Raw genomic sequence first — 27,496 nt, 5'->3', positions numbered from 1 at the left:
CAACCGCAACTCCAGTCTGAGGACGTTCAAATTACCAAAGTGTCAGTCGGGGCTGTGCAGGCTGCTGGTTTCAGTGATTACCAACCCTTATCATTCTCTTCGCTCTCCTGGGAGTGAGCCACGCTGGAGGAACATTTCTGATCACTGATAAATGGCAGCAAAAGTCTCAAAATGCAGAAAAACAGAAGCCGAACGCAGATATTTCTGCAAACGGCCGGCAGAAGGTTAAAGTGACTTAATAAGTCAGCTGACAATGGCAGGATCGGAGCAGAGATCTGACAACCAACAGCTGAACTTTGCGGAGCGAGTAAAGGGCAAATGAAACGACTAACGAGCAAACCTGATCGTGGAAATGAAGCGGGAAAAACCGTCAAATCCATATAGAAACGCAGACGTTTCGGACCGTTTCAAGATGTACGTCAATTAATTGTTCCACCGTTAATCTTACTCCACAATAACCGTTTCCCAAATCTAAGCAAACCATGAAGCCAAGTTTATCCCTGCTTAAACTCAAGCTGTTCCTCTGGCTGTTTATTACCTCAAAGCTGAGTCATGATCAACAGTTACATTAACTGCGTGCTGCAGCCTCAACATGTTTGCATTTCTTTTCAGATTCTGTAGTTGAAGTATGATTTGTAGTGTAATATATCATTTTGTATATGCCTCACCGTGCCTATATGCACTCACATCCCACCTGATGCTAATGTTGGCTAAGCTCTGTACTGGTGGCGACATCATTCTGTCAGTCGTATAATCCCCTGGAGGAGATGGTGATGGCACTTTTGAACATCGTAAAAACTTCTTCTTGGTGACATCAAGTTTTTTTCTTTCAGCTACTTGTGAGGTAGCTATAAAGAAATGGGCTAATGATACTTTTTCAGCCGAGAAGAGAATAATTGCTGGCACATTTGCCCATCTTTGACAACAAGTTTCTTAATTCTGTCGCTGGAGACGTCAAAGATTCGCCTGCAGTGGAGCAAAAAGTACGCTGAAAATGCGTTTGTTTAGCCAACAGATTAGCGCGTAGTTTTTATTGGAATTGAACTTTTGTAATAAAATATGCATCTGAAAACACTGTGTACTGTGACTCTGACTGGCAAATCAGAGTCAAAGTACACTGGCCAATCCTGTTGCCTAGTCAAAGTCCAGACTGTGGCAGAACTTGAAAAGAGATGCTCACAGACTCCCCATATCAAATCTGACTCCAATGTTTCACCAAGAAAAAAATGGGTAAAATATCGAGTCTCCATGTTCATGCAAAAGACAGTGTTTTTACTTCTCCTCCTACTGCAAAATGATGTGCTTCTCTGTGTTACTCTACCATCTAAAATAAATAATACACTGGAGTTTGTAGGCTATGACATAGCAAAATGTAAATAAAAAAAAAGCAATATTTTTGCGAGGCTCTGTGTGCAACCATGTAGAGTCACTAGGAATGCACACAGCAGTAGGAGTGTGTGAGTTTTTGATTGACAAAAAGCCCCGCAGTGCTAATGGTTGTAGTGATAGATGAACATGTGGCTCATTTATAAGTGTCAGAAGATAATTTATCCAGATCAGGCTTTGGGTAAACAGCCAATATCTGTTAATGAGATCTCTTCATTGGTTTTGACAGTGATCAAATAGCCCTTATCTCTGGCTCTTATTGAGCCATTTCCCAGTGAACATCATTAGATCAAGTTTAAGAACAAGCGACGGATTCAAAGCGGTTTTGATCTGCGTTTCTGTAGCTCACGCCGTGCAAAGATCTGACCTTCTGCCTGCGTGCAGAGCACCGCCGTTCCTCCGATTCAATCTGTTCGTTTCCAGCGGCACCGCGCATTCGTACTTGACGGCTTCTCCGCGTCGCGATTAAGCTGCCACGTTCTATGAAGTGTGCGTGTATTTGTTTGACGACGAGCCACTTTTCCTCCTGTTCGAGACACACAGGGACTCTTTGTTTGCAAATGCCAGCGTATGTCATGGAAAAAACTCTCTCTGGGCTCGCTGCGGATCGGTTATCCGGGCAGCGACTCTGCGGAACGAATTTAATTGCATCAAAATCAAAATGTCCTGTTAAGGTTTTCCTTCTCTGTCTTCGACTTAGGAGGGAAACAACGAGGTGGGCGCCGCAGGCCCGACCGGAGACTCGGAGATCAGAAAGGAGGACAGGAATAATCTCGACTCAATGCCCGACTTCAGCGGGAACACGGTTGACAGTGGCAGCTCTGCTGCCCAGCTGCCACAGAAGAACATCTTGGAGAGGAAAGAGGTCCTAATAGGTGAGTAAGAGATAAATCCCCTGTTTTAGAAGAGCAGAAAACATTCCCACGTTGCCTCCTGGATTCTTTTTTTTCTGCTTCTTTCCGGGGGGGGGGGCTGCTAAGATGAACTAGCATTACCGTAACTTTCACATAGATCAGATTGATCACCATGCTGCTTAACCCTATTTGATCCACTGAGAACAAGAAATTCTCCCATTGGGTTCGGCGACCTCTTTTCATCCCCCCCGCCCCCACTGTTTTTCTCACCTTCTTTTTCCTTTGGGCAAATCTAATTTCTTTCCAAGCGTCCCCACTTTTTCTTTTTTTCTTTTTTCACTTCTTCTTACCCCAAAAGAGCTGCTGTAGAAAATGAGAGATCAGCCATCTTGCCTGACCTGACCGGCTCTCTGTCTCTCCTTCAGCTCTTCTGATTGGTGGACTGCTGGCGGTGGTTTTTGCTGATTTCCTGGTCGTTGGTAAAGAGCAGGAGGCAACAGATTTTAGATTAGACTGTGTGCTAGACGTAGAGCTGTGTTTCTGATTAGTTTTCTGCCTTTTCTGTAGCGAAAGAGAAATTGATGCTGCTTTATCTGGGCACGTCCATCTTGTCGGGACTTGTTCCTGAGACGGTCTGGGTGGCACCGCTGAAACTTATTGCTCCAACTAATGAAATCCAGGCTGGTTCCACGTTGCCGTTTAAAATAAGGCGCAGCTATTACAGCTTGGGAGCTCAGTGGATAAATTAGTGCTGCGGTGGTCTCATGTTCAGCTTTAGCCAAAGTTTGGATTAAAAACCACAAAATGTTTCACTCCAGAAATGGATAAATGTCTCTATATTTGTAGGATAAATATTTAATTTAAATGGCCTCTGTTTTAACATCAGCAGCAAAGTTAGAGTTGAATTATTCTCCATCTGGTCAGAACATCTCATTCGCACTCCTGCTTTTAAAAAGAACTCAGAGCACAAGTCAGGATTTCTATGAAATAAAAAGTTAATTTATATAACACTTTTTACAGATAAGAATCACAAAGTGCTTCAAGGAATAAAACATCATGGCAAAATGATTCAACTAACACAAACGAATGAAATTACTGAAAAGAGACGGATAGAAACAAACACGGCAAGGAAACTACGGAAAACAATCATAGCGAAGCTCTATTGGAATGTTTTTATTAATAAAAGGGCCTTCAGGTGTTTTTTTTTCCATAATAAGATAATAATAGTGTTTATGCGGCGAACAGACGCAGGATGTTCGTTCCTCAGGCCCGAGAGCACCGATTCTCATACGTCGAATATCTAGTGCGTGGGACAGGCAGTGACCTTTGACCTGTTGATGTTAGTTTCAGCAGAGCAAATGCACAGGAGCTCGGCCATCTAAGCAGGGTTCAGATGTATACATACACCCACGTTAATACTTGACCCTTAGCAAGCTCCACTTTAACCACAACCTTTCTGTTGCTACCAAGAAGCTCGCGGTGTAATTTTGGTAGCTGACCGCTTCTCCTCACTGGTAGAGTTTATTTAAACTGGTTGGTTTCCAGGCACTGACGATGCTTTGACGCATGATCCACAAACTGTCAGCGTGGCGTAGGTCAGAAGTGTAACGCCGGCCCGCTTCAGCAATTCATAAACAAGTTTTGATGCGTTTGGGATTGTTGTCCCATGGGACTGTGTTTGCGTTTTTCTCGTCAGTGTCTGACGGTAAATGGGTTAGCATGTTTGACAACAACACAAGAACCACCAAACACTCAAACCCGTCATAACCCCAGCTCAAGAGTCGGAGTGTTAGCTTCCCAAAAGGAGAGGCCCAAAGTCAGAGGAGTCTTAAGAACCACAGAGGGTTTTCGTCAAAAGACGAGGATTATGTCAAGATTAGGCTTTGAGAACACCGTGCTAGCTGTCAGACATGTTGGTAGCATCATGCTAACGGCGTCTTTCACCACTACAGCCATGTGACGCTTCTCCAACTGCAGTGTTCATTCAATTGACTCGGTTGTTTTGGAGGAGGGATGCATCTAGAAACTGCAGGAACATGGTGGAAACCTAGACACAGCCAGTTGTTTTAATGGGACAATGATCCCAAAGAAACATCACAACTGGTTTTGAAATGTATAAAGTAGGCTAATATTACTTTTCTAAAATTACCCTGACTTTAATCCTGTTGAAAATTACACTTAAAAGCTGCATCTGTGGCAGGAAACCAACCAGTTTACACGAGCCCTATATTTCTGATTATAAGAGAAGCGTGCTGATGTCCAACTGACTAAGAGACATTTATCCAAATATTATTGAGGCTCTTCAATCCAGGATTGACGCTTCTGGTTGAGAGAGGATCAAATGTGGTCAAGATTATAAAAAACAACAAACACAAAAAAACACCTTGGATCTAAAACTGAATCATAAGTTGTTAATCACATACCAACCTGATCAGCCACCCATCGTGCACAACAATCATTTGTTACACCATAAGTAGACGATAAAGTTTTGGTGCAATTGAAAATTGCATATATATATATATTTTTTGTCTTGTGATGGCCACCAAGTCATGCCGCCCTGGGCAAAAAGCCACCCACATAAACGATTGCAGATGTAGACTCTGAAACTTTACAAGGTCTCACAGAGACCTTAACACCAGCAAGAGTCACTGGACATCAGCTGGATTCTCTTTCATTTTCCTTCAAAATTGCAAATTATTTTCAGCTTTGGCCTCGACTCAAATCATCAACAAACAAGGAAGTTTCTGATTGTTGTCGACCAGAAACTCATTTGTTGCTCCTCTCAGTAACGACTTGGTGGCGCGAGGAGCTACAGGTGGAGAAATTAACACCAGCCCCATTGCAGCTCTGCAGAGATGCAATTTGGCACAGAGCTGTTGCAGCGGAGTGTGTCCGCTGGCACACCCAGGCTCATCAGTTTCCACTTAGCAGCAAGGTGATTGTGATGCTGTGGTAGATCTGCTGTGCTGTCAGAGCAGCGTAGGCTTGGTAGGTGCAGCTTTCAAGTCTGAAATTACAGATCTGTTTCTTTTCTCTCTCCCTCTCTCTCTCTTTTTTTGTTTTGGTTTAGCTGTGATCGTGGGAGGCGTGGTGGGCGCCTTGTTCGCCGCCTTCCTGGTGATGCTGCTGGTGTACAGGATGAAGAAGAAGGACGAGGGCAGCTACACGCTGGAGGAGCCCAAACAAGCCACGGTCACCTACCAGAAACCCGACAAGCAGGAGGAGTTTTACGCATAACCCCTGGATGCCGGGGAGTCGCACCTCACACCGGGCTGGGGGTTGGGGGAGGAGAAAGAGTGAGAGAAAAGTGAAAGATACTCTAAAGCGCTCCCCCTCCTCCTCTTCCTCCTTCTTCTTCTTCTTCTTCTTCTTCTTCTACTACTACTATTACTCGCCCCTTCATCTCGTCATCCCGCTCCTCCCCTCTCGGCTCCAAAGCGTTTGAGAGCGCCTTCTTTCTGGGGACTTTCTTTTCGATGAGAACGACAAAATAAGGACAAAAAAGGACGGAAAAATTCAAATATATTCAGAAAAAAAAGCAACATGCACACAAGATGTTTTTAAAGTAACTGTTGTTATTAATATTCTGCAGATTCTCTTGTTCTGTATGTAAGGATATGATGATTTTGTAAGAAAAACGACAAAAAAGGACATTCTCCTAGTCTGTGTTTTCCAGCACAAGCAAACAAAAACAAGCCCCACGCCCCCCAGGATCCCTTTCTGTTTTTATGGAGCAAATAAAAAAAGTGAGAGAGGAGAGGAGGGGGGCGCTAAGAAGAGGAAGCCATGACTTAACAGAAGGTGGGGCATGATTCTGCCCCTCGTTTCCCCTTCCCCTAAAACAAGCAAACAAAAAAATCCAAAACACTGAGCGTCTGGTTGGCCGGGCAGAGTCCAGGGTCAAAGGTGAGAGGAAAGGTCTCTTTTGTGCCTTCCGTCCTTTTTTTTTTTTTTTTTTTGGTGCTCAAATATTCACACACCGACATGAACACAGGCATATGCACACACACGTCTCTGCACACAGACACCGGAGTCTTTGCTGGAAGGTGGCTCTGACCTCTCGCTCGGCTCGGCCAACCAGAAAACGCCACGGCGTGTTTTGGTCACGTCGAGCCGGTGGCCCCTCTGCTCCTCTGGGCTGTACAAAGACTAGTTATTGATAGTAATAATGATGATAAAAATAATAATAATCAATAATATATCAATGCTTCAGGGCTGGATGGTGAGGAATTATTGTGATAATTATTATAATAATAATAAAGCGGTAAACGATAATGATGATGACGATGAAACCTAAAGAGGAGGATGTTGTAGTTAGCATTTAATGAAAAAAGAAGAAAAAAAAAGAAGTATATATGTAAATATCAGCGTATCCTTTCTGGCGTCACTAATCATCTGCATGATCTATTTGTTTTTGTTTTTTTTCGTGTTTTGTCTTTAATCCATCCATCACCTTCATCATCACCTTAGACGAGCTGTGCTCTTGTCGCGTGCACGCACACACTCTGCACACACAGATTTAAAAACTAGCTGCGCGTTAGAAACAGGCCACACCGACTTTAAATCATATCATCCGAACACATTTCAAAGCCACTGTTGTCATCGTCGTCGTGACAAAGCGAGGCCAGGTGGTGTTGCTGATCAGTTATCAATCGGTTTGGTTCGTTTTGTGTACAAGCACAATTACGGAGCCTTGCAAAAGTATTCATACCCCAGTCAACATTTTCCTCTTTGGCATTTTGCACAGGCGAACTTCTCTGTACCTTACTAGGGTTTTAATTCCAGAGCACTTTCTTTCTTTTTACTCTTCCTTCAGCAATAGCTTTTTTTTTTTCTCGTCACTTTTCCATAAAAACTAATTCTTTATTTCTGACAGATTCTCCTCTAGAGTCACCATGGAGCCTCCAGGCTGCTTCCCCGATTAAATGTTCTCGGCCAGTTGTGGTTGACCATCCATTCATAAAATGCCAATAAAAAAAAAAATACATGAAAGTTTGTGACAGTAACATAAACGATCGCAAAAGTTTGACGGGTGTGAATATTCTTACAAGGCGCTGTGTTCATGTACAGTCTTTGTGTCATCCGGAAAACATCTGCCCTCTCGAGCCGTCTGCATGCCTCGCGTTTTTTTTTTCCTTTGGCTTTCGTCCCATCCACCGCTGATCGGCTCTCGGTTTGAGGATGGGAGATGTTCAAAAGTTGCTCCCATGTGCACTGAGTCCAAAAAAATAAAAAAATAAAATAAAAAATTGTTACATTTGTTGGTAAATTTTTGTTAACGAGAGCGAAAGCGATCAACCTTCACCTGCCGTGGGACCATTTTTGAGGGGCAGACGATCGGGGGGGTGGGGGAAATCCCTACTTCGATCTAAGAGATTGTAACAATAACCACACACCAGTGCGTCTGGGCTAGTAGCTTCTCTTATACTCAGTACTGTAGATTAAAAAAAAATGCATGGGAGTCAAAATTATACTTGTCTGACTGTACGTGTGGATTCCTGTGTGTGTGTGTGTGTGTGTGTGTGTGTGCGCGCGCGTGCGTGTGTGTATATTAAAGAGGGGTGCGTTAAAGTTGGAATGTACTGTGGTCGAGAGTGTGTTTACCTACTCCAGCAGTTCTCACGCTCTTCCACAGACGGGTAGCACACCTCCTCCACTCCTGTGTGTTAAATCACCTGCCACCCCCTTCACCAGTGTGTGTGTGTTTGTGTGTCTGCATCTAATCTGAACCCGCCACCTCGCCTGTAAGCGTGCGTCACCTTGGTATTTCACAGCAGCTCTTGTGTACATGACACTAGCCTGTCCTGGTGTGTATGCGTGTGTGTGTGTGTGGGGGTATTTTGCATGTGTTTCATCTGCTCATTGCTGAATGTGGGGCCACTCGTCCCTCAAAGTGGCTCTCACACATGCTGACTGTGTCTTCTCACTGTCTGTCTGGCTCGTCTACCTGTCTGTCCGCCGTGGGACGGATGGACAGACGAGGCGCCACTTTGTCACAGGCAGGAATGATCTAAACACGTACTGTCTTTTCTAAAGTGACTGTCAAAAAAAAAGTCGTGCGTTTGTACCCATCTAAGCCTGCGTAGCCAAATAATATGAGTGTGTGTGTATGCGCGTGTGTGTGTGAGGGAGAGACTAGAGATATTTGTGTATACGTGAGTCTGGGTGCGGATGTGCGCGTCTGTGTGAAGCCCAGTGGAGGCTACACTCCTCTATGTTTGCTGTTCCCATTCCTGTTTTTATACATTTGCATTTTTTTAAGGCTGAGTTTCTGTCATTGGCTGAGTGAGCGAGAGGAGGCGGATCCTCCACGCCACCGCCCTGTCACTAATATGCCACTCTGTTCCAAATAAAAAACAACCTGATTGGGTAAATGTGTCCTCTCTCTTGGCTTTTTAATGTTCCTCCTGGGCCTCCTTACTGAGTCAACATTATAAAATATATATATATTTGTTAAAACTGTCTTGACAGTATAGAATAAGACTGATGATCTGGAAAAACCTTCTCCCAGCGCTAACCAGAAGCAACCAATCAGAGCCAGGAGGCGGGTCTTAGCGCTGTCAATCACAAACTTGTGTGCGTTCCTCTCATCCCTCCTTCCTACTGCTGCAGGTTTTCTCCATCAGCAGATTCTGTTGTGAATAAGCGGGTACATTTGGTTGATTGGCAGCTCTCGATCAATCTTTTCACAGACTACCTGTCTCGTAGCTTATCGTCACGACATGGTGACGGTTTTAATTAATGTGTAAAAACATATTAATTATAAAAGTTGCATACTGGAGCTTTAAAGGTGGATTTATAATCTACCCCAAAACCCCCACTGATTTAGTCTTGGACTCAAAAATCATCTGATATGTTAACATTTTCGTACAGTGGCTTGCAAAACTATTTTTTTCCCCCCAGTTTGTCACATTAAAACCAGAAACTTCACTTTATTTTGAAACCAAAATTAAATATTATAGAAAAATGAAGTGAAGACGAATGACAAATGAGGTTTTCATCCAAAAGGAAACAAAATGGCTCAAGATCAGTCGGACTGGACTTACTCCTTTTAAACCTTAGAGGTTTATTAGAAAGGGAAGTTTTCTTTCTGATTAGCAGACACTAATATAATCTTTCAACATTGTCTAAAGCGACACTTCCCCTAATTTCTAAGAAAAGTTTTGAATGATCCTTGGAATACTGACAGTTTTCTGCTCATTTACAGGTAACGGGTTTAATTTTAAACTATTTTGTTGAAACATGTTCTTGTTTTAACAAAGTTTAACAGAAAAGTTGGTGTTTGCTTTAAAAATAAGTAAGTTGATGGTTTAGGTCTGATGTTTTCTCTCTGCATAGGAGAAAAGGAATAGTTAAAACATCATATCCTTAAGAAGAAGGAGGAAATCCAGCAAAGGTCTGACACAACCTGAGAGCTGGGTCATCCTTCAGTTCATCCATCTTCAGTCTGCCAAAGCCTCATCATAAATGGTCTCACTGGACGATTAGCTGTCAAGAAGTGATTCTAAAGGAACGGGAAGGATGGCGGTGAAGGCGCAGCACGTCAAATTACACAAGGATTTTCTCTCAGGACCTGGGCCGCGTTTCAGTCAGTGTTAGGGATCGTGTCAGGAATGATGGACTCATGAGCTCAGATAAGTTCTGTCAAATGTTGATCCAGCATGATATGGAATATATTTGAATGGCAGCAGTCTCCCTTTCCAGAGCGAATATGCCGTATAGAAACGGGGGAATAAATCTCCTGGCGTGACCTCGTCAGTTTGAGAGAACTAAAAGTGAAAGGCAGCCAAAGTATTAACAAAAACTTCAAGATCTATCCACAACATCTTGGAGAAACTGCAGTTTATTGAGGGAAACTGCAGTTTCCCTCCAGAATTATTGAAGAAATTCCACGGGGGCGGGGGGGAAGAAGCTAAGAGGAGAAGGTTAAGGGAACAACCACAACAATTTGCTTGTGCAAAGCTGTGTAAATAATCAGAAGAAATGGTGAGGAAACCGTCAAATGTTACAAAGAAATGCACCAGCAGGCCTGAAGATGTTCATCCTGGAGCTTCAGCTGATGTTGCTTTTTTAATTTTTTTTTTTTTTTACCACAAATAGGGAGCAAGCCCTTTTTTTCTACGCACAGCCAGCTTCTTAATCAAAAACATCAGGCCGCAAGATTCTGCAAAAAAAAAAGAAAAACTTTTTATCCTAAACACAACTTCAGACGGACTTCATTTTGTGCCTCAGCTGAGCTAATTCCCTAACAAATGCACCATTAATCAGAATGCCCAAACTAATTACAATGTAATTAACCTTGGGATGTTTGAGCCTCTTAAGGTCACCCTAATCAAGCCTTGCTTATTATTAAATCTTTTTTTTTTTATTTGTTTCATTAGATAAAAACTATTTATGTACATTCTGTAATCAGCAACGCAGCTTCCTTTTTAATGAGAATTTTTTTGCTATGAATGCCTTCAAAACTTAAATAGCTCCCTGCTGCAAAAACCTCTGCAGGTCAAATCGGTGAAATAAGTTGACTGCTCCCATTTTCTTGCATCTATATTTTGTGCGTAAACGCTGCTTTTATTGAAGCGCCATCATCCCAACTCAGAAGTTTTGGAAAATTTCAGTTCATTTTATTCAGATGGAAGAAAGAAAGAAATTGTTTCACACAATTTCATTCTTCACATTCTTTTTTTTTATTTCTTGCAAATCCTACCATGTAAGTGTAAAAATATTTTTACCTTACCTTTTTTAAAGTTGATTAGAGTTTTTTATTATTTTTTTTATTTTTATTAACCTAATTGTAAATGCATGCCCTTTTCGGTTGACATGCTGCATAGATACGAGGCCGCCAGTTCTGTTCAAAATGGGAAAGGTAAGAAAACATGGCCTTTCAGGTGAGGCACATGATGCATCTTCTGTCTTTAAAATAGTCCTGGAAACCTTGACATCATGGATCCTTTACAGAAACCTGCTGGACTGGACAGATCAACTTAATAATGGATTACCAGACACAAAAGAAATCTTCTTTCTTAGATTTTTCTATGGTTTTCCTACTGAACTGAGCTTAACCAATGACTTTTGATCAGACTTTTGGTAGCCTTCGCTCTGCAGCTGATCTGTTTGTTATGTTTCACATCAACATCTGCATCTCTTCTGCACCAACCAAAGTTATTACACTCTTGGATAATGCTGAGTAATTATTAAAAAAGAAATGTTCCAACTGTTCCAATTTTTAGTAATCTAGTCGTAGGGAAACGAAAGGAGAAATTGCGTAAGATCAAAACTACAGAAAGAAGAAAAGCTCAAAATAAAAAGAACCCTATACAGAAAGTTTACTTGCAACAAAAAGGCTTAGGCAAGTAAAATCCAGTTGTCCTGACCTTACTGCTACACTAACGCTTTCGGCAATGCATTCTTTCTTGACAAGTCTGGAATTCGACATGTTTCGATACCTTGCATCTCCGCTGCCATCTGACAACATGTTCCGCTCACTGAGATCAGGAGACTCTCCCAGAAACGCCAAAGTCTCCAACATCTCTTAAGACCATGTAATCGAGAGAACAAGCCATCAACATCGCAGCTCCGCCTGGTTCCATCGGAGGCTGCTGTCAGTGAGCTCTGCGCCTTACCCACCAGGACATTGTTACTGGAAAGACATGCAACTGCTGAATTATTTAAACGTCATTTCTTCCCGTGCTGACAGCGTTACAAAGGAAACTCCATTTGTATTCATTTCTGCTATTGTGGGAGAAATACAGTGGAAAACCTGAAGCAAAGGGCCAAAACTGCAGCTCATCTCGCAGAGCTTCGCGGAGTTAACGGCGCCTGGCAAAAGTGTCCACACCCCTTGAACTTTTCCACATTTTATCATGCAGTGACTGAAAATGATCGATGTGTTTTCCTGAGGTTTTGCGTAATGGACCGAAGTAAAGGAGTGCATGCATGTGATGAAGAAGGAGAAAGAGAAGGACGCATGGTGTTCAACTGTTTTTTGTTGTTTTTTTTTTTGTTTTTTTTTTTACAAATAAAAATCTAGAATGTGAGACGTACATTTGTATTCAGCTTCCTTCCTTCACTCTGAATCCAAGACTGTTCAGTCCATCATCTGAAAGTGAAGAGTGCGTTACAACAGCAAATCTATCAAAACAGATAGATTTGCGTTGCCATCCGCAACGCCGAAGAGATCATTAATCAGAGAAGCAGCTAAAGAACCCGTGCTGGCAAAATCTAGAGAAATAAAGGGGTGTGAACACTTTTGGAGGCTATGAGCTAATCAAACATGCTTTAGCTAAAGGAAGTGACTTTCTCCTTTATGTTCTCAGACGCTTTCAGTCCCACTCAAACTTTATGCTGTGAAACAGAACATCAGATAAGTATGTTCTGGAAAGATACAATCGAAACAAACAAACTGCGTGCCGATACAGTTCCCCCCCCTCCTGTAAATTCACACGCCAGCATTAACTTGGCCTCTAAACCTCTTTCAGCCCACTGATAAGTCCCTCAGCTTGTGTTTTCTCTGCAACAACATGCAGCTGAATGTGGGCCATCACAGCTTCTTCACAGCAGACTTAAACATGTTTAACTCTGTGTTGTTTCAAAGCAAGGCAATTATTCGTCATGTGTCCCACTCTGACTGTCCGTGGGGATGTGGGAGAACACTGGAAAGAAAATCAGTCTTTTAGTATTCACGTTTGAAATGTTCATGACCACAACCGATGAGGTGAGCCGAAGGAGAGGCATATAGGATTTGCAGAAGACGAACTGTCCTGGTTTAGGTAGGTGGGCTGCTGATATTTGAATATGGCTCCAGAAAACCCTGACAGGATGCATCATAATATGAGCTGTTAGAGTGAGACGCCATGGCTCTAATCGGTGCCCCATCTGGTGGGTAAGAGAGGAACAACTCCGATGTGAGGAGTGAAAATAGCCCAAAGCTGGCTTTTTCGGCTGCATCTATTAATAACTTAGATGCAGGATTGTTGAACATAGAAACGCTCTCCACTGTGCTAAGACACTCTGCAGGTACCGTTCTGTTTTTTTTTTTGAAGGGGTTGCCATTTGAAATTCTGGGTTGTAATTGGGGGGGGAAGGAGAAGATTTGGTTTTATTATCAGATATATTGAGCGTTTGTATTTCTACAATGGGTTATCATTGGTAGGTGCAAATGTAGGGTAAGCAACATAAGAGAAACATCTTTTACAGCTTATTGGGCACAGAGTAAAACCCAACATAAACAGAAATATTTTAGATTTTCACATTTTCCATATATGGTGATAAATAGAAATACCTAAATGCATTTCCCCCCCCAAATATTATTTGCGTGTAGGTTCTGGTGAAGAAATGAGACTTGAAGCAACTTGTATTCTTAACTCTTCCTCCATCCGGAACCATGATCTTCAGCTTAAATGCAAAGTAAACTATGGGCTGAATAAAAGAGGACTCTAAACCACAGAGTAACATTCTGGTTTATTTCCACCCAGATCAGACACTTCTGACATTTTCTGAGGATCTGCAGTGACTCAACACAGAAAATGCTGCAGTTGTAGTCCTGTTCATCTGTGTGTGGCTCTGGCTTCAGTTGCTGTCCAAACCTTTTGTGAGTCATCCCCAGACTGTTAAACTGGTTCACTTCACAATCATTTCACTGATACACTTATCCCTATTGCTCTTGCTCCTTTTTTCTGCCACACTTTTTCCTTTCACCCAACCTTCCAATGAGCAGTTTGCATACAACCCTCCATATACAGGCAGCTTCTTCAGCTGTGATGACTTTGTTGAAGCTCAGCCTCCCTGAGAAGGGTGTGAGTGACTGCCAGCTTAATAGCAGTCAAGTCAGCAGTTTCTTTGATTATGTAGGCTGTCACATAATATATTTTTTTTTCCTTCTTTTTTTGCTGACCCAATGTAAATTCTAAATTTCCAAGAACCTAGAATTTCCCATAAACCAAATTCATTAAAGGAAAAATTATTAGAAAATAAACACATGAAATATACAAGTATATGATTAAGCTTGTTAAAAGTTTACTCGATTCTATATTAAAGACTTGTAACATAAACAAACTACAGCAGCAGCCTATAGGACTTACTTAAACTAGTAATATCATATCTCAGATGCAAAGACAGTGGTACAAAAATAGATTAAAAAAATCATAAAATCTGTTTTTCATTTATCTTATTCTTTTATTTTTTATTTTTTTGCTAAATATATTTTTGCAACTCGATTTTAGAAAAAATATTTTAAAAAAGAAGTCAAACTTCTTCATTATGTTAAAATACAGCAATTAGACCAAGAGCTGATTTTACACTCTCTCTCTCTCTCTCTCTCTCTCTCTCTCTCTCACTCTCTCTATATATATATATATATATATATATATATTCTAAATCGTTCCAAATGTCTTAAAAAATATTTTTACAGCGACGTCTGTCTCCAAAAACAATCTTGCCTTAACCTTAAACAAAGTTCATGTGCAGTGAGTTATTTCCTCCGTGATTGGCTGCATCAGCTTCACCTTCACCTTTCATGTGACCACTTCCTGTCACATCGCAGAGGCCTAATCAATCAATCAGGCTCGTTAAGGCGCTGTGCTGCGGCCCCTCGCTGCCTAACCCTGAGCGACCTGTTTGACTATTAGCTAAACTTCATGGACTTGACGGTGGCGTGTAATGATATGGACAAGGACGGCGACTTCACTGGAGACTTCGGTAAGGACAATCAGCCCCGACGTTTAATTGTTTTATTGTTTAATTGGCTCGTTTGTGGCGTTTTGGCTCGTCGTCGTCACTTTCCATGCTTGGTTTTTCAACTTTGCGAGACTTATTTAAATTCTCAGTCTCTCCTGTGATGGTGTAGCTCCCAGTGGTGCTAGCAGACACTTTAAAAGCCGTGTTATTAACATTCCCGACCCGGTGTTTGGACATGGGGACAGGCTAGAAGGTTTAGCAGCGGGAGCTAGCAGTGTGGAGTTAATTAACCGGCAGGTGAGGCGGCGCGAGGCGTTGCACACCTGGGACATTAATTAGGTCACTGCAGCCTGCAGTTTCTCCTGAGGAACATCAGTCATGTGTAATGCTGCCTGCAGGTCACCACGTGACCAGTCAGGCAGGATTTCATTTTAACTGTATAATATTTTAATGTAATACATGCAGATGGGTTGAATATTAATGCTTCTGGCCTTTACTACACCTGTAGTGGCTCTCGAAAGTGTGCACACCTCTCTTAAGACGCCATAATAAGTTATTGTCCACTTTTAACGTGACATGTCTTGCTCAATTTAAGAAACATCAGTTTTAGTCAAAAATGTAATCATGTGATCATTTGTGACCTGTAAATTTAGCAAATTAATAAATGTAAGGAAAGTCTTAAATGTTTTATTTTTTTAAGTCATAAGACTTAATGGAGGGACTCTTAAGACTGAATCCTGAAATTAAATCAGAAAGTGTTAGAGTATATGGGTGGACTCACTTTTTAACATTAAATAAATCTACATTTTTCTTTCTGACAGATTTGTTTTTAAATTAAGTTGTACAGCATATATGCCACATTAGCTCAGTAAAACTTTGCAAATGTTTCATCGTGGTCCCAGCGTCTTACAAAACTGGAAAATCCAGGATTTTAAGAGGCTGTGTACCTTTGAGGACCACTTTTACCATTAAGTGAACTCCCAAATGTGAATATAAAAAAAATATTGCATTGTTAAATTATGTTGAGGCATAAAACATGTTGGATATCCTTAGATTTGTTATATAAATTAACCTTATTTCTATTTCTCTTTTTACATCAGTAATCATCCATAGCTATATATTTTTAATTTTTTGATCAGGTGAATGACTAATTGTGAATTAAGCTATAGATATATCTATGTAGGTCAAAACTGTTGGAAAACCATTTAATCCAGTCCATAGGAGACGCATCTTTTTTATTTTATTTTATTTTTTACCAAAGTTAGTATTACTTATAGCGAACAAGACTTAACACTTCTGAAACTCAAATTATATATATTTAATGACTCCTCAAACATGTCAAAAACCTGCACAATGATCAGATCTCAGTCTTGCTTAATGTAGCTCAACTGCTTAATGGTAGGATGGATTTAACTTTGATTAGATCAGAAACTGCATTTATCTAGAAGAAGGACTAAATGTCTCTGAAGAAGAGTGCTGAACTAATCATCTTAACTTAGAAATTTTAACGGCTCTGTACTCCAGACAATAAAGAAAAAGGTTGAATAATCTTACTTTACCTGTTTCAGATGGTCCAAGCCTGCTGTGTGAGGACCTGGAAGATCTGGAAACAAAGGACACTAAAGAGAAGACGAGCAGAGGGAGGGAAGAAGGAGATGAGAACGCGCTAAATCAGAGAGATAATGAAGAGAAGAGAGGGGAGACGGAGCATGAAGAGAGGAACGAGGGGAAGTTAAATGGAGAAAATAAAGTTGTGTCAGAGAAGGAACTGATGGAGATGGAGAAAGCGGAGCAGGTGAAGCCTGAGAGGAGCCTGCAAGTGGAGGATGAGGCGGCAGCACAGGATGTTCAGATGCAAGATAAAGAGACCGAGATTAGCAGTGAAACAATTGTTGATAAGAGAGCGAGTAAAAATAAAAAAGTTGCAGAAAAGAAAACTGTGCAGAAAAAGAGCAGGAAGAGGCGAGGCAAGAAGCAAAATGAGCACATGAAAACCAGGAAAGGTGGAAAGGAGGATGTCAGTGTGAAGTTAGAGGAGGAAAAGAAAAGGGAGACGCAGGAAGTCTCAGTGACGGTCTCGGAGGAGAGCTCAATTCAGTTTGATCCCTCCGTAGGCCTGATTAGTAGCTGTGAGTTGTCTGATCCCGTTTATCTGGGTATGGAGGTGACTGGGCTGTACTGTCCTCCGGTCCCTGCTCCAGTGCTGCACCCGGCCCAGGAACCAGTCCCAATCCAGTCTGCAGTGCCGCCATCACATGGTGGGACAAAACGACCCCACAGCCCCTCTCAGCCTCACTTTCTCCCCCAGCAGAGCTCCCAGCCGCTCCAGGTGAAGTATTGCTGCTGTCACCCATTGTTAAAAACAGACCTTTACAGATTTGTTTTATTGGGGCCTGCCATAGCAGAGCATAAGAGAGCATTTTGGAAGGCATTTCAATGCCTCCATTCAATGCATGGAAGGCACTTATTACTCTACACCTCAAAATAACTGCTGCTTCTTTTCACTGTTAATGTGGCTCGTACCGCTGTGTGCACCCCCACCATATATATATATATATATATATATATATATCTCAAAACATGCAGCTAGATCTCGTCATGCAGGCTATTACTTCTATTGGCATTTTGAGTAACCATGGCAACGTAATTGGGGGAAAAAAAGAGCTAAAATCAAATCAAAACAAATTCTACAGAGCTACAGAGACACCACCTTGGTGGAATACTTACTACAGAAAAGTATATATGTTTTATAATATATTTACCACCAATGACAAAACAAAATTTTCACTTTTCTGCAAAATTCACCAACTGCACAATTCTTAAGTATTAAGTAGTGTAAAATAAGTAGTATTTCAAAAGAGCAGAGGAAATCTACTGTTTTTTTTTTTAACAATAACCATATTTGTTGTTAATCTGTTGCTAAGAGATGAGAATGTTTTCTGGTAAACACGAACTAAAGATCTGATTTTTACTTTTGCAAAATTTATCAACTGTAAATTTCTTGTCTAATCTGATAAGCAGTTTGTCAAAAGAGTTTTTGTTTTCTAAGCAGTACTACTACTTGCTATTAATTTGGTGTTAAGAGATAAGTGTTTTTTTTCTAGTAACGAATTGTCACGAAGTATAAATCTGATTTTTTTTGTATTGAATGTTGAATGGCAGCATTTAGGCTAATATTAGCATTTTGGCTAATTTTACACTAGTTTTAACATACTAAATGGAGTAAGTCCTTGTTGCTCAACATGCCTGTGACTTTCCACTTGCTATTGAGTACACTGTAGCTTACTTTAGCATTGATGCTAATTTTTAGCACCAGAATGCTGGGTTCCAACTAACAGGCACGCTTTGGCAGGCCCCGTTTAAATTTCTTCAGAAATGTTCTAGTTTATTTGTAACCTCTGCTGTTTTGACTGACCAAGAAGTTCTGTTGAGGCTGATTTTTTTTAAATTTTATTATTTTTATCACCCTCAGTTTTAATAACACTTGTGCAAATTTTGGGGAAACTAACAGGTGTTTAATAACTCATTTGCCACATATAATTACAGCCTAAGTGTGCATGAAATGATGCACACTTTCAAACGTCTGTGTTATTAATGAAGCACCTGTGAAAATGCCATTTGGATATTAAAGCTTAATTTGAGGTGTGAAGTTATCATTTGGTAATGGCGCCTCTCTAAAGCTTACAGCGAGCTTGAGCAAACGCAGATTGTGTGTTCTCATTATTTCCAGTGGAAAGCAGCACCTTAACCATGAAATCTGTTTTTTTTGTTGTTGTTGTTCATGGTTTGAGTTGCAACAGTTAAATTTTTTTCTTTTATTTCAGAATTCAAGCTCTAACAAAGTACTGACAGGCGACAGTAACTTAAAATTTTATGGTTAAAGTATTGCAAAAATTAATAATTGTTTTAGCTTTAAATATAACGCTGCCTTATAAACATATCCCAGAAGAAAATACAGACTATCAAATAGTCTATTTTATAATGTTGAGTAAAAAAATAAATGAATAAATAAAACCCTGTACTGCTAAGCAATTTATTCAATTCAGTATTGTTATATAGCGCCATTTCACAAATGTCAAATCAAAGTACTTCTTTAAATTTCTGATTCTAGTTATCAAACCGTGCAAATAGATACTTTTGCTCTTATTTGTGACATGGCCTTTAACAATAAAGTATCTGTATTTTTAGACATAAAAGTGATGATGACTCAAAAAACAAATCGAACATGTTTTTATAGCTGGTGTTTCTGCATTTCATTTATTTTAAAATGCCTACAATGAGGATATTTGTAAGTGGCTGCAGACGGAGGACCCTAGATGTTGGCTAATTAGGCTAGTTTATTTTTGACTGGACTCTGGACCTCAGCCAGGCACAGAGGGATTAAATGACTGTTGTTGCATCCATCAATCCTGCCTCTTTGTCTGTTTCAAGTTGACTTTAATGTGCTTTGCTGGAAAGAAAGACAGAGCTGTGCACACTGAAGATCTGCTTAAGTGCGAGTGGCCGTCTGTCACAAAGCCTGATGTGTAAAGAGCTGGTTTAATAAAGAAGGAGATTTTCAGTACCTAACGTAGTGCTTAAACTTGTCAAAACTCGCCCATTTCCAGTCACCAGCCAAGCTGCCAGTGCATCTCTAATTGATTGTAGCGGTATTTTAAATGTCAAATGTACACAAGCTTGTTTTGATCTGCTCAGTTAGTGAGTATTTCAGTCAGATTATACCTTTCAAATGTTTGTCATGATGTTTATACAGATTAGGGAGAATGGTGGGGCTCAATCAGGTAATTCATAACTTTATAAGTTTTGTAGAATAACAAATATATTTTCCCACTTTAATAAATGTCTTGCAGTGGTTATTTTATATTTAAATTATAAACGTGATGCCTTTTTAAAAAATGAGTTCTAGATGATATAATCGACTTAAAAACAACCTTAGGGTCTTACGCAATTGCAGGTCTCTTTTTCTTTTAACGGACTAACCAATTGACACAAAACTGAGGACATCATTATCTGCATCCTGCAGGCCCTGTGTACAGACATATTAGTTGCGCATAAGAAACATAATCAGCCAACACTGGAAATTAATTGCTTGCTCCTTAAAGTCCAAAGCCAACTTCTATTGTTAGAAAATCACAGCTGCATTGCTTTCAGTGGGTTGTAACATTCAAAAGACAGGATATGATGTTGATATCCATAGGCTGCCTGTGTAGAAAGCCTGAAATTTAATTTAAGCATTTCAAGTATGAGAAGCGCTTCTATATTCCTGTACATTCATCCCTGTTCCTTTTGTGTGTGTGTGTGTGTGTGCGTGCTTTTTTTTTTTTTTGGTTCCATATTTCTAGGATGTCCATTGAAATTCATAGTTAAATTTTGAAATTATCCTTTGAAATGAAAATAATAAAAAAAGAGTAGAATAATTTTATTTCCATAAAAAGAAGCCATACAGATAAATAAATGGTGGAAACCAAGAATTTGACAGAAATCGTTCTTGAGTTGATGCTGATTTGGATTGTTGCAGGTAGAGATAAGTCAAGTCTGCTCCACCCGACGCTCCATCCGATACAGCAACAGAGGCCGAGGTCGGGCGCTCAGCTGTCCTCTGCCGCCAGGGTCCGAGTTGTTGGCCTGCGTCCCACTACCACCGAGGAAGAAGACACGGACGCTCTACAGTACAGGTAGAGTGTCTGTTATATACACACACACACACACACCATTATTTAGCTTCTTCACATAGGTAATCATCTTGACAATGTGACACATATACAAGAAAATATCTGGATAAGAAATATTTAAAATGATGAAAAACAAAGAAAGTACAATCACCTGGTGAGACAAGAGTCCCCACCGCTAAAACAGTTTGTCTGTGATAACAAACTGTTATCGCAGGTTTTGATTCAGGTTTAGGAGTCGGCATTCTTTGGCAGAGGTCTATCAGCAGGCCACATCTCACCTTAGTAACACTTGCCCGCACAAGCACGTAAAAGTTCCCAAAATGATCAGATTGACATGAAACACTGATGTTTAACGGACCATGCATGTTGTGGCACAACAAACTTTAGATCTAAATCCAATCGAAAACACATGGCATGACTTGAAAATTGATGTTTACAAACACACTTTATCTAATCAGACTGAACTTGAGCTTTTCAGTTTCAGTCTGTAAATCTGCAAAGCTGATAGAGATGCACTCCAAAACACTTAAAGCTGTAATTTGGCAAAGTAGAGGAAGAATTCAAATTTTTTTCTGAGAAGTTTTTAAAATCATGCATAATTGTTGTTTCACAATTAGACACATGTTTGTCACATGAAATCCTTCTTAGAAAGATGAAACTTGTGTTTGTAATTAAAAAATGCTGCAGTGTTCAAAGGTTGAAGTGTTTTTCAAGTAGTTGATGCGTGTGTGTATTTGGGTGTTTCAGACCAGCTGGAGCATTTAGAGGCGTTGTTCCAGGAGGATCACTATCCTGATGCAGAGAAGAGGAAAACTATTGCTGCGTCAGTCGGTGTCACCCCTCAGAGGATTATGGTCAGACCATCCCTCTGCTCTTCTGATCTCCACAAACTAATTAACACATTCATTATTTGGTCATTTACTTTCTACAACAAAGAACAGATAATTAACGGAGACAACTCTCAGCTCCCTATGTTGTGGTTTTGCTTGTCACGTTTCATCTGTTTAAAATCAGTTTCCATGTTCACTCAGTGTAGTTTTTGAACTGAAATTGATTTAATCCTGTTCTTCTCCGTGTTGCTGTTTATCAGGTTTGGTTTCAGAACCGCAGGGCGAAGTGGAGGAAAGTGCGTTCAATTACAGCCAAGGCTGAAACTGCACCGAGCAGAGTTGAACACAGTATGAATAGTCCAAATCATAAAATCAATCCTCATTTAGCTATGCAGACATCCAGCAGGTACTTCAGTAAGAACCTCATTTTCAGTGATTGCATTTTAGGTAACATTTCAGATTTACCATTTATAGTGTTCTTCTTTTTTTCTTCTATTTTTTTTTACTCGGTTTAGGACAGGAGTGCATCCTTTTTCTGGCCATATTGCAGCTTCAGTACCACAGATTGCCTCTGCAACTGCTTTTCCCACACTGTCCACTCAGACGCCATCCTCCTTCAGCAGCCTGTTGGAGAGTCTTAACAGCCCAGGTACGTAAACAACTATTAATAGAACTGATATGTCCCAGTGCCTTTCGTTACAATGTATTGGTGTTGTATTCTCCCTATCCTTCTTTCTCTCCTCTACTTTTCTTTCCTTCTTTTTCTTCAAGTCTTCTCTCCCATCTTTCTTGCATTCTTTTACCCTTTCATTTCCGTCTCCATGCCCATTACATTTGAAATAAACCCAAAGCAAATTCTACTAAAGTTTTATATACATAACAAGTGTCATAGTGACAGCAATAATGCTCCACTTGTGAGTGTAAATCTGTTGGACCCGACTTGGTACTCAGACAACAAGTCGGAGTGCCACAATGTCAGACAGGATGTGTTAGAAAGAAGAAATGCATTTGTGTTTTTTTTTTTTTTTCTGATTTGACACAAGCTGCAGTTTTTGAAAGTTAATTAGCTGTGAGGTAATTATTTTGTAATCAGCTGCAAACCCAGCTCTGACTGATTGTGTTATTAAAGGAAATTTGTCCATGGTTTTCATGAGGATAACTATCCGAACACCACTTTAGCAGTTTCTTAGGGTGCATCCACATCAGCCCTGTTTAGTCCGCTTTAATTGAACTCTAGTTTTTTTTCTTAGAAAGTCCGGTTTGTTTTGGGAGGTGTGAATGTGCAATCGAACTCTGATGATGTGGACCAAAAAAGCTCAATCTGATCTGCCTAAAAACCTAGGTCTCGGTTTGGTTGAAATTAAGTCTTGTGCGATTTGAATTCACGTGTGAATGCTAAGTGAACTGGAGAGCAGGAAGCTGACTAAAGCAAATGATGGCATTCTGGTTAAATGTAACTAAAACAAACACGTGAGTGTAACGTTAGAGGACGAAATAGGAAAATCCTTCAATCGCTAAAATCTGATGCCATTCAAATCTTGTTTGCATTTCGTGAAGAAGGATGTTGGGCTCAACGTCGTCTTCAGACGTTTTTAGATCATTTCCCTCAGTGGTTCTTGGTGCAGCGAGGGGGTGAACCAGTTTTTCAAAAGGTTTGGCTCATTTGACACAGTGCAGAGTGAAAGCAAATTGCACCAGCTGAAAATAGAACAAATGCTGCAACTTTGGTCCCCAATTTGCCAGAATCCACTGGACTATCTGGTGCCTCAGCTTCATCTGCTTATTTCTGGTCTGATTGGATGAAACCGCCACACATCTTTTGAGAGAGCATACATATACTTCTACGACTTCTTCTGCAGCCCACTCTCTTGGGAATGAATGAAGGAATACCTTTTCAGCTCTTTCACGCAGTGCTTTGTCTTAGCTGGACATAATTTAACTGTAGCTCTGTTTTGACCTTATTTTTTGTATTTCTAAGCGTCAGCAGAACGTAGTGGTCAGACAAGTGATGCTGTGAATTGCTTCCTTTAACCACTGCTATGTTTTACCAAACAGTTTATTTCTTGGTGTATTATGATAAGTTATTCTTGATGTATGGGATTTTTTTTTAACATTTGTTTTATCTTGAAGGTCAGAGCACAGGGAGAGAAATGAGCTCGGGGAATTTGCAAGAGTATCATCACCCCCGTCCCATGCACAGCCCTCCCCCCCTGCGTCGAGCCAGCCTCCCTCTTCTTCCTCCTGTGTTCAACTCTGTCACACTGACTCAGTCTCTGCTCAACACCCCAGCCCAAACCCCACCTCTGTTTCTCGACGCTCTGGAGAGCGGTGCCTCGTTGGCTCATTACGACACCCAGTCTCACCAGAATGATACCAGGTAAGTTTAAAACTCAGTAAACTGTGTTACGAGTACCAGGGAATAATTCAAAGATGAAGAAGTGCAACAACTGACAGGGAGACTGAGCGTAGGCAGAGAGGGATCCTGTGAAATGATGATGGCTCACACAGAGACGGTTGTACGAGAGAGTGGGTGACAGCTGGTGGTCTGAAATATTTCAGACGTCACGCTGCGAGACTGTTGTAGTTAATAAATTGATTTGAATAAAGACAGCTTTGTTTTACAGCAGCTAGAGATTTCACCAATGAAATGGGGAAACTCAAAATGCAACACAGAGCAAGACCCACTTTGAAAAATATGTAAGCAATCAGTTGACCCTAATCACATTTATATATGATGGAACTAGGAAAAGACAGGATTTTGAAAGGCTGGATTGTGTTTTGTTTTTACTTTAAGTGAATGTATAAAGAATATGCTGTTGCTGCTCTGGGGTGGTGAGGGAAAAACGTCAACAAAAAAAAATATTGGGACAAATCTGAGAACCTCCAACCCTAACCCCAAACATCACCTGCCAGGTTGTGAAAACTGTAGATGCTGAGCTGACAGTTTCTTGGACTGATGTTACTGGGAGCTTAAACCTCACAGTGCCTTGTCAGCAGCATCCAGTTAAACCTCTTGTGTAGCAGTGGATATATACCTATATTTGTTAATGTGTCTTTTGTGATCCCTGCAGCTCACTCTTTGACTTTGCGGAGAAGCTGAGCCAGCAGAGCAGCTCGTTGTCTTATCAGCTTCAAAACTCCTTTCCAACCAGCCAGCATCAGCCTCAAACATCTGTACCCCACATGACCTACCTTACTCCATCGCCCTACCTCACCCCCAACCCTCCAGACTCCAACCCTACCTCCTACCTGACGTTTGCACCTGGAGGAAGCTCGGCTGGACTGGTCACGTACTCAACAGGTGGTCACACCTACTTTCAGTCCCAGAGGACCGGACAGATCCTGCTGCAGCCAGCCGGCCACCATGGTGAGACACTGGGACGAGACCCAAGCTGTTTGGAAATTCATTAAATGTGTAGCATAGAATAAGCATGCATTTAGTTGTTTTCAGCCTCTGAATCCTTGCTGAATTGAAAGCAGCATTAAGGAAATCTCACTCAATTAAATGCAGTAATTGCTCAGAGCTGCAGATTGTGTTTGCTGTTCGTCACTACAAATAATCTTTGGAAATTCTTGCTGCTGAGAAGGGTTGGTGCCCGCATGATGGATAATCTGCACATCTGTGAATGCACTGAGATACGGGCTGTAGAGCAACATATGGTCCTGCACCTGTAACCAATCTAAATAAGCTGAGATTAGTCAAAAATGTGCCTGAGAAAGCTTTGATTACGTGGGCAGCTGAATAACAATAATAATTTCAGTATATTTTGGAAGTTTGTCTTCATTTTCCTCATTCTTGCAGGATTAAAATATATTATTTCAGCTAGAAAATCTGAAAATCTGAGAAAGAGAAACCACATACACACATAATCAGTGTTTTGTCAAAATCAAAAGATCTGCATCCAGATGTTTCTGTTTGCAAGTTATTCAATCATTATTCAATCATGTTCAAAGACTATATTTCATTTTCAATTTAATAGCTATTCCAGGGATTATGATCAGTGAATTCAAAGCCCTTTTTCTGACTCTGTTCATAAGTTTGGCATTAATAACAATAGGACATTCAGATACTGTATATATTCTGGTTCTTCATACATTTGCTGAACATACCAATGAACTGATGCAGCAATGGTTCATAAATGAATGACGCTTTAACTTGGTTTTAAAGGATCTGTAATTATGTAACATAATTCAGTCCAGGTTGATTAGTTTATATACTTTTCTCATTGGAAACTGGTTCTAATGCCAAAAAGCATTGAAAATGATCCTGTTTTGTGTTTTCTGAAATATAAGATATTTCTTAAAAGCTATTTCTCCTCATTGACTAAATTCAAATGTGCTGCTCCCTGACTGCATGGCGCTCTGGGCAAGGAGCAGGAATGAGTCTCGAAAAAGAAGAACTGCTTAATTTATAATCAGACAGGTTTTGTGTTGGTCTTTGGGATCTGTGTGCACATCACCATGGAGGATAAAATGTATGACAAGAGTGGCAGATGAGAATGATGAAGCTGGCTGACAGCTGCAGTGCAGTAAGACGTTTGTGCGAACCAGCAGCAGCTGTTGGGCTTAATGAGAGATTTGGGATGAGAAAGAGAAAAAGATACGATGGGAACTGAATAAGGAGTAGCATCCAGAGCAAGTCGGTTCATCTGAGCTGCTTTTCAGGGCTTGACTCTTCATCTTTTGGTGTTTCCATGGTGGGTAATGGCAGGTAGATGGTCCCTCTTTTCTGGACATAGTTTCAATCAATCAAAAGTTTGGACACACCGGAAGCTGACCAAACCTTTCCAACCAGCATAGAAAACAATTATTGCTATTCTGTTAATTTTTAAAATTTTTTTTAAACTTTATTTAAATAATTGTGATACTTCTAAGCCTGGATAGCTCTTCTCATTTTTAGCGTACATTGAAAGTCTTCTCCAGGTCCGTAACCCAGAGGGAATGCTGATACATCAGCAATGAACTCTTCCTCTCAGAAAGCACTTACACTGCAACTGTTTCCCACAACCGTACCATGTTGTGGGAAACGATTCCATGAAACAGTTTAATAGAAATTCCTGCTTTTGGTGTTTTTTTTTTTTGTTTTTTTTTCTCAATTAAAAGCTTATTTGCTGTAGTTTTTTAATTGTTTTTCTTTTCCCTCTGCCAGGTGGGGTGGCATCGTACCAGTCGTATCCGTGGAGTAACTTGTACAGTCAGCCAGGTGTCCACCAGCGCACCCAGTGTCCCTCCACCTACTCGGCCAGCTTGGGATCCGTTCGAGACCACCAGACCCCCTCTACCTCCAGCCTGTCTGTCCATCCTGGCTTTCAGGTGGGGGAGCTTAACCCTTCACATACAAACTTGCAGCAAGCAGCAGAGACCCAGTCACACGTTCCCGCTGGCACCGCCATCCTCCCACCAGTGTCCACTCTGCGACCCTCCTGTCTCAGAGCTGAGATTACTCCGACCAGTTCGTCATCGCTGCTTCCCTCTCAGGTCAACTCCATGTCTCCTCAAAGCCCTACAGCACCCTCTTGTGTTAAATTGGAGTATGACAGCCCTCGAGAGATTCACAGTCACTTCCACTGTGATTTCTCCCCAATACAGTTTTGAATCTGTGTTTGAGTTTGCCTTGTGTGTAAATAGTGTAACATTTTTGTATATTTTGTATTATTAATATATCTTCTGAGTGGAAATGTTTGTATCTTAATACTCCGATGGGCTGCGAAAAAGCTCAGCTCCAATAAATGCAAATGGAAAGGTTCATTTTATTTGCTTAAATTGCATTTAAAGCAGATGATCTGCTAACAAATCATATATATTTTTATACAAGACAGTTTTGTTTTAGACCTTAAGTGCACAACTTGGTTCTTAACCTGTAAATCTTAGCAAGCATGCCCAAGTTTTTATCTTGGGTATCGTAAAGGCAGATTGATGCTGAGCTAGGACATGCTAAAAAAAAAAAAGAAAGGAAGGTGTAAACAAATACAAAAGGAAAACCTTATTTAGTAACGTTTTTATTTTATTCAGGTTTAAAATAAGATGTAGGATTGTTCAATGCCCATTTTTGAAAGTTTACATAATGGAGTGAGGCGAAGTG

At 40.7% G+C, this 27,496-nt stretch overlaps 2 protein-coding genes across 2 annotated transcripts in view; both read left to right on the top strand.

Moving 5' to 3' along the window:
* sdc3 (syndecan 3) overlaps positions 1 to 8,614 on the top strand; it is a 50,055-nt gene extending 41,441 nt beyond the window's left edge. The window contains exons 4-5 of the mRNA XM_007547617.2: positions 2,087 to 2,261; positions 5,311 to 8,614. Coding sequence (XP_007547679.1) covers positions 2,087 to 2,261; positions 5,311 to 5,477 — 342 coding nt within the window. The 3' untranslated portion in view covers positions 5,478 to 8,614. The remainder of the gene's footprint in view (positions 1 to 2,086; positions 2,262 to 5,310) is intronic.
* A 6,121-nt stretch (positions 8,615 to 14,735) lies between these two features.
* Positions 14,736 to 27,162, top strand: nobox (NOBOX oogenesis homeobox). Its single transcript, XM_007547615.2, has 9 exons — positions 14,736 to 14,933; positions 16,481 to 17,241; positions 20,431 to 20,587; positions 21,332 to 21,438; positions 21,675 to 21,820; positions 21,930 to 22,063; positions 23,545 to 23,791; positions 24,486 to 24,781; positions 26,564 to 27,162. Exons 1-9 carry the CDS (start codon positions 14,873 to 14,875, stop codon positions 27,007 to 27,009), a joined length of 2,355 nt encoding a protein of 784 aa, XP_007547677.1. The 5' UTR covers positions 14,736 to 14,872; the 3' UTR covers positions 27,010 to 27,162.
* The last annotated feature ends 334 nt before the right edge of the window (positions 27,163 to 27,496 follow it).

This window comes from Poecilia formosa, unplaced genomic scaffold (genome assembly GCF_000485575.1).
Source record: "Poecilia formosa unplaced genomic scaffold, Poecilia_formosa-5.1.2 Scaffold21, whole genome shotgun sequence".
NCBI classification, from domain to species: Eukaryota; Metazoa; Chordata; class Actinopteri; order Cyprinodontiformes; family Poeciliidae; genus Poecilia; species Poecilia formosa.
The sequence above is the reverse complement of the archived record's forward strand: the minus strand, read 5'-3'. Positions and strand labels throughout refer to the sequence as shown.

Bases quoted from the DNA above. Each gene is read 5' to 3' on its own strand.
- nobox (XM_007547615.2), top strand. From the start codon at position 14,873: ATGGACTTGACGGTGGCGTGTAATGATATGGACAAGGACGGCGACTTC. The intron at 20,588-21,331 runs GTAGAGTGTCTG...TGGGTGTTTCAG, and splicing joins ACGGACGCTCTACAGTACAG to ACCAGCTGGAGCATTTAGAG. The intron at 24,782-26,563 runs GTGAGACACTGG...TCCCTCTGCCAG, and splicing joins GCAGCCAGCCGGCCACCATG to GTGGGGTGGCATCGTACCAG.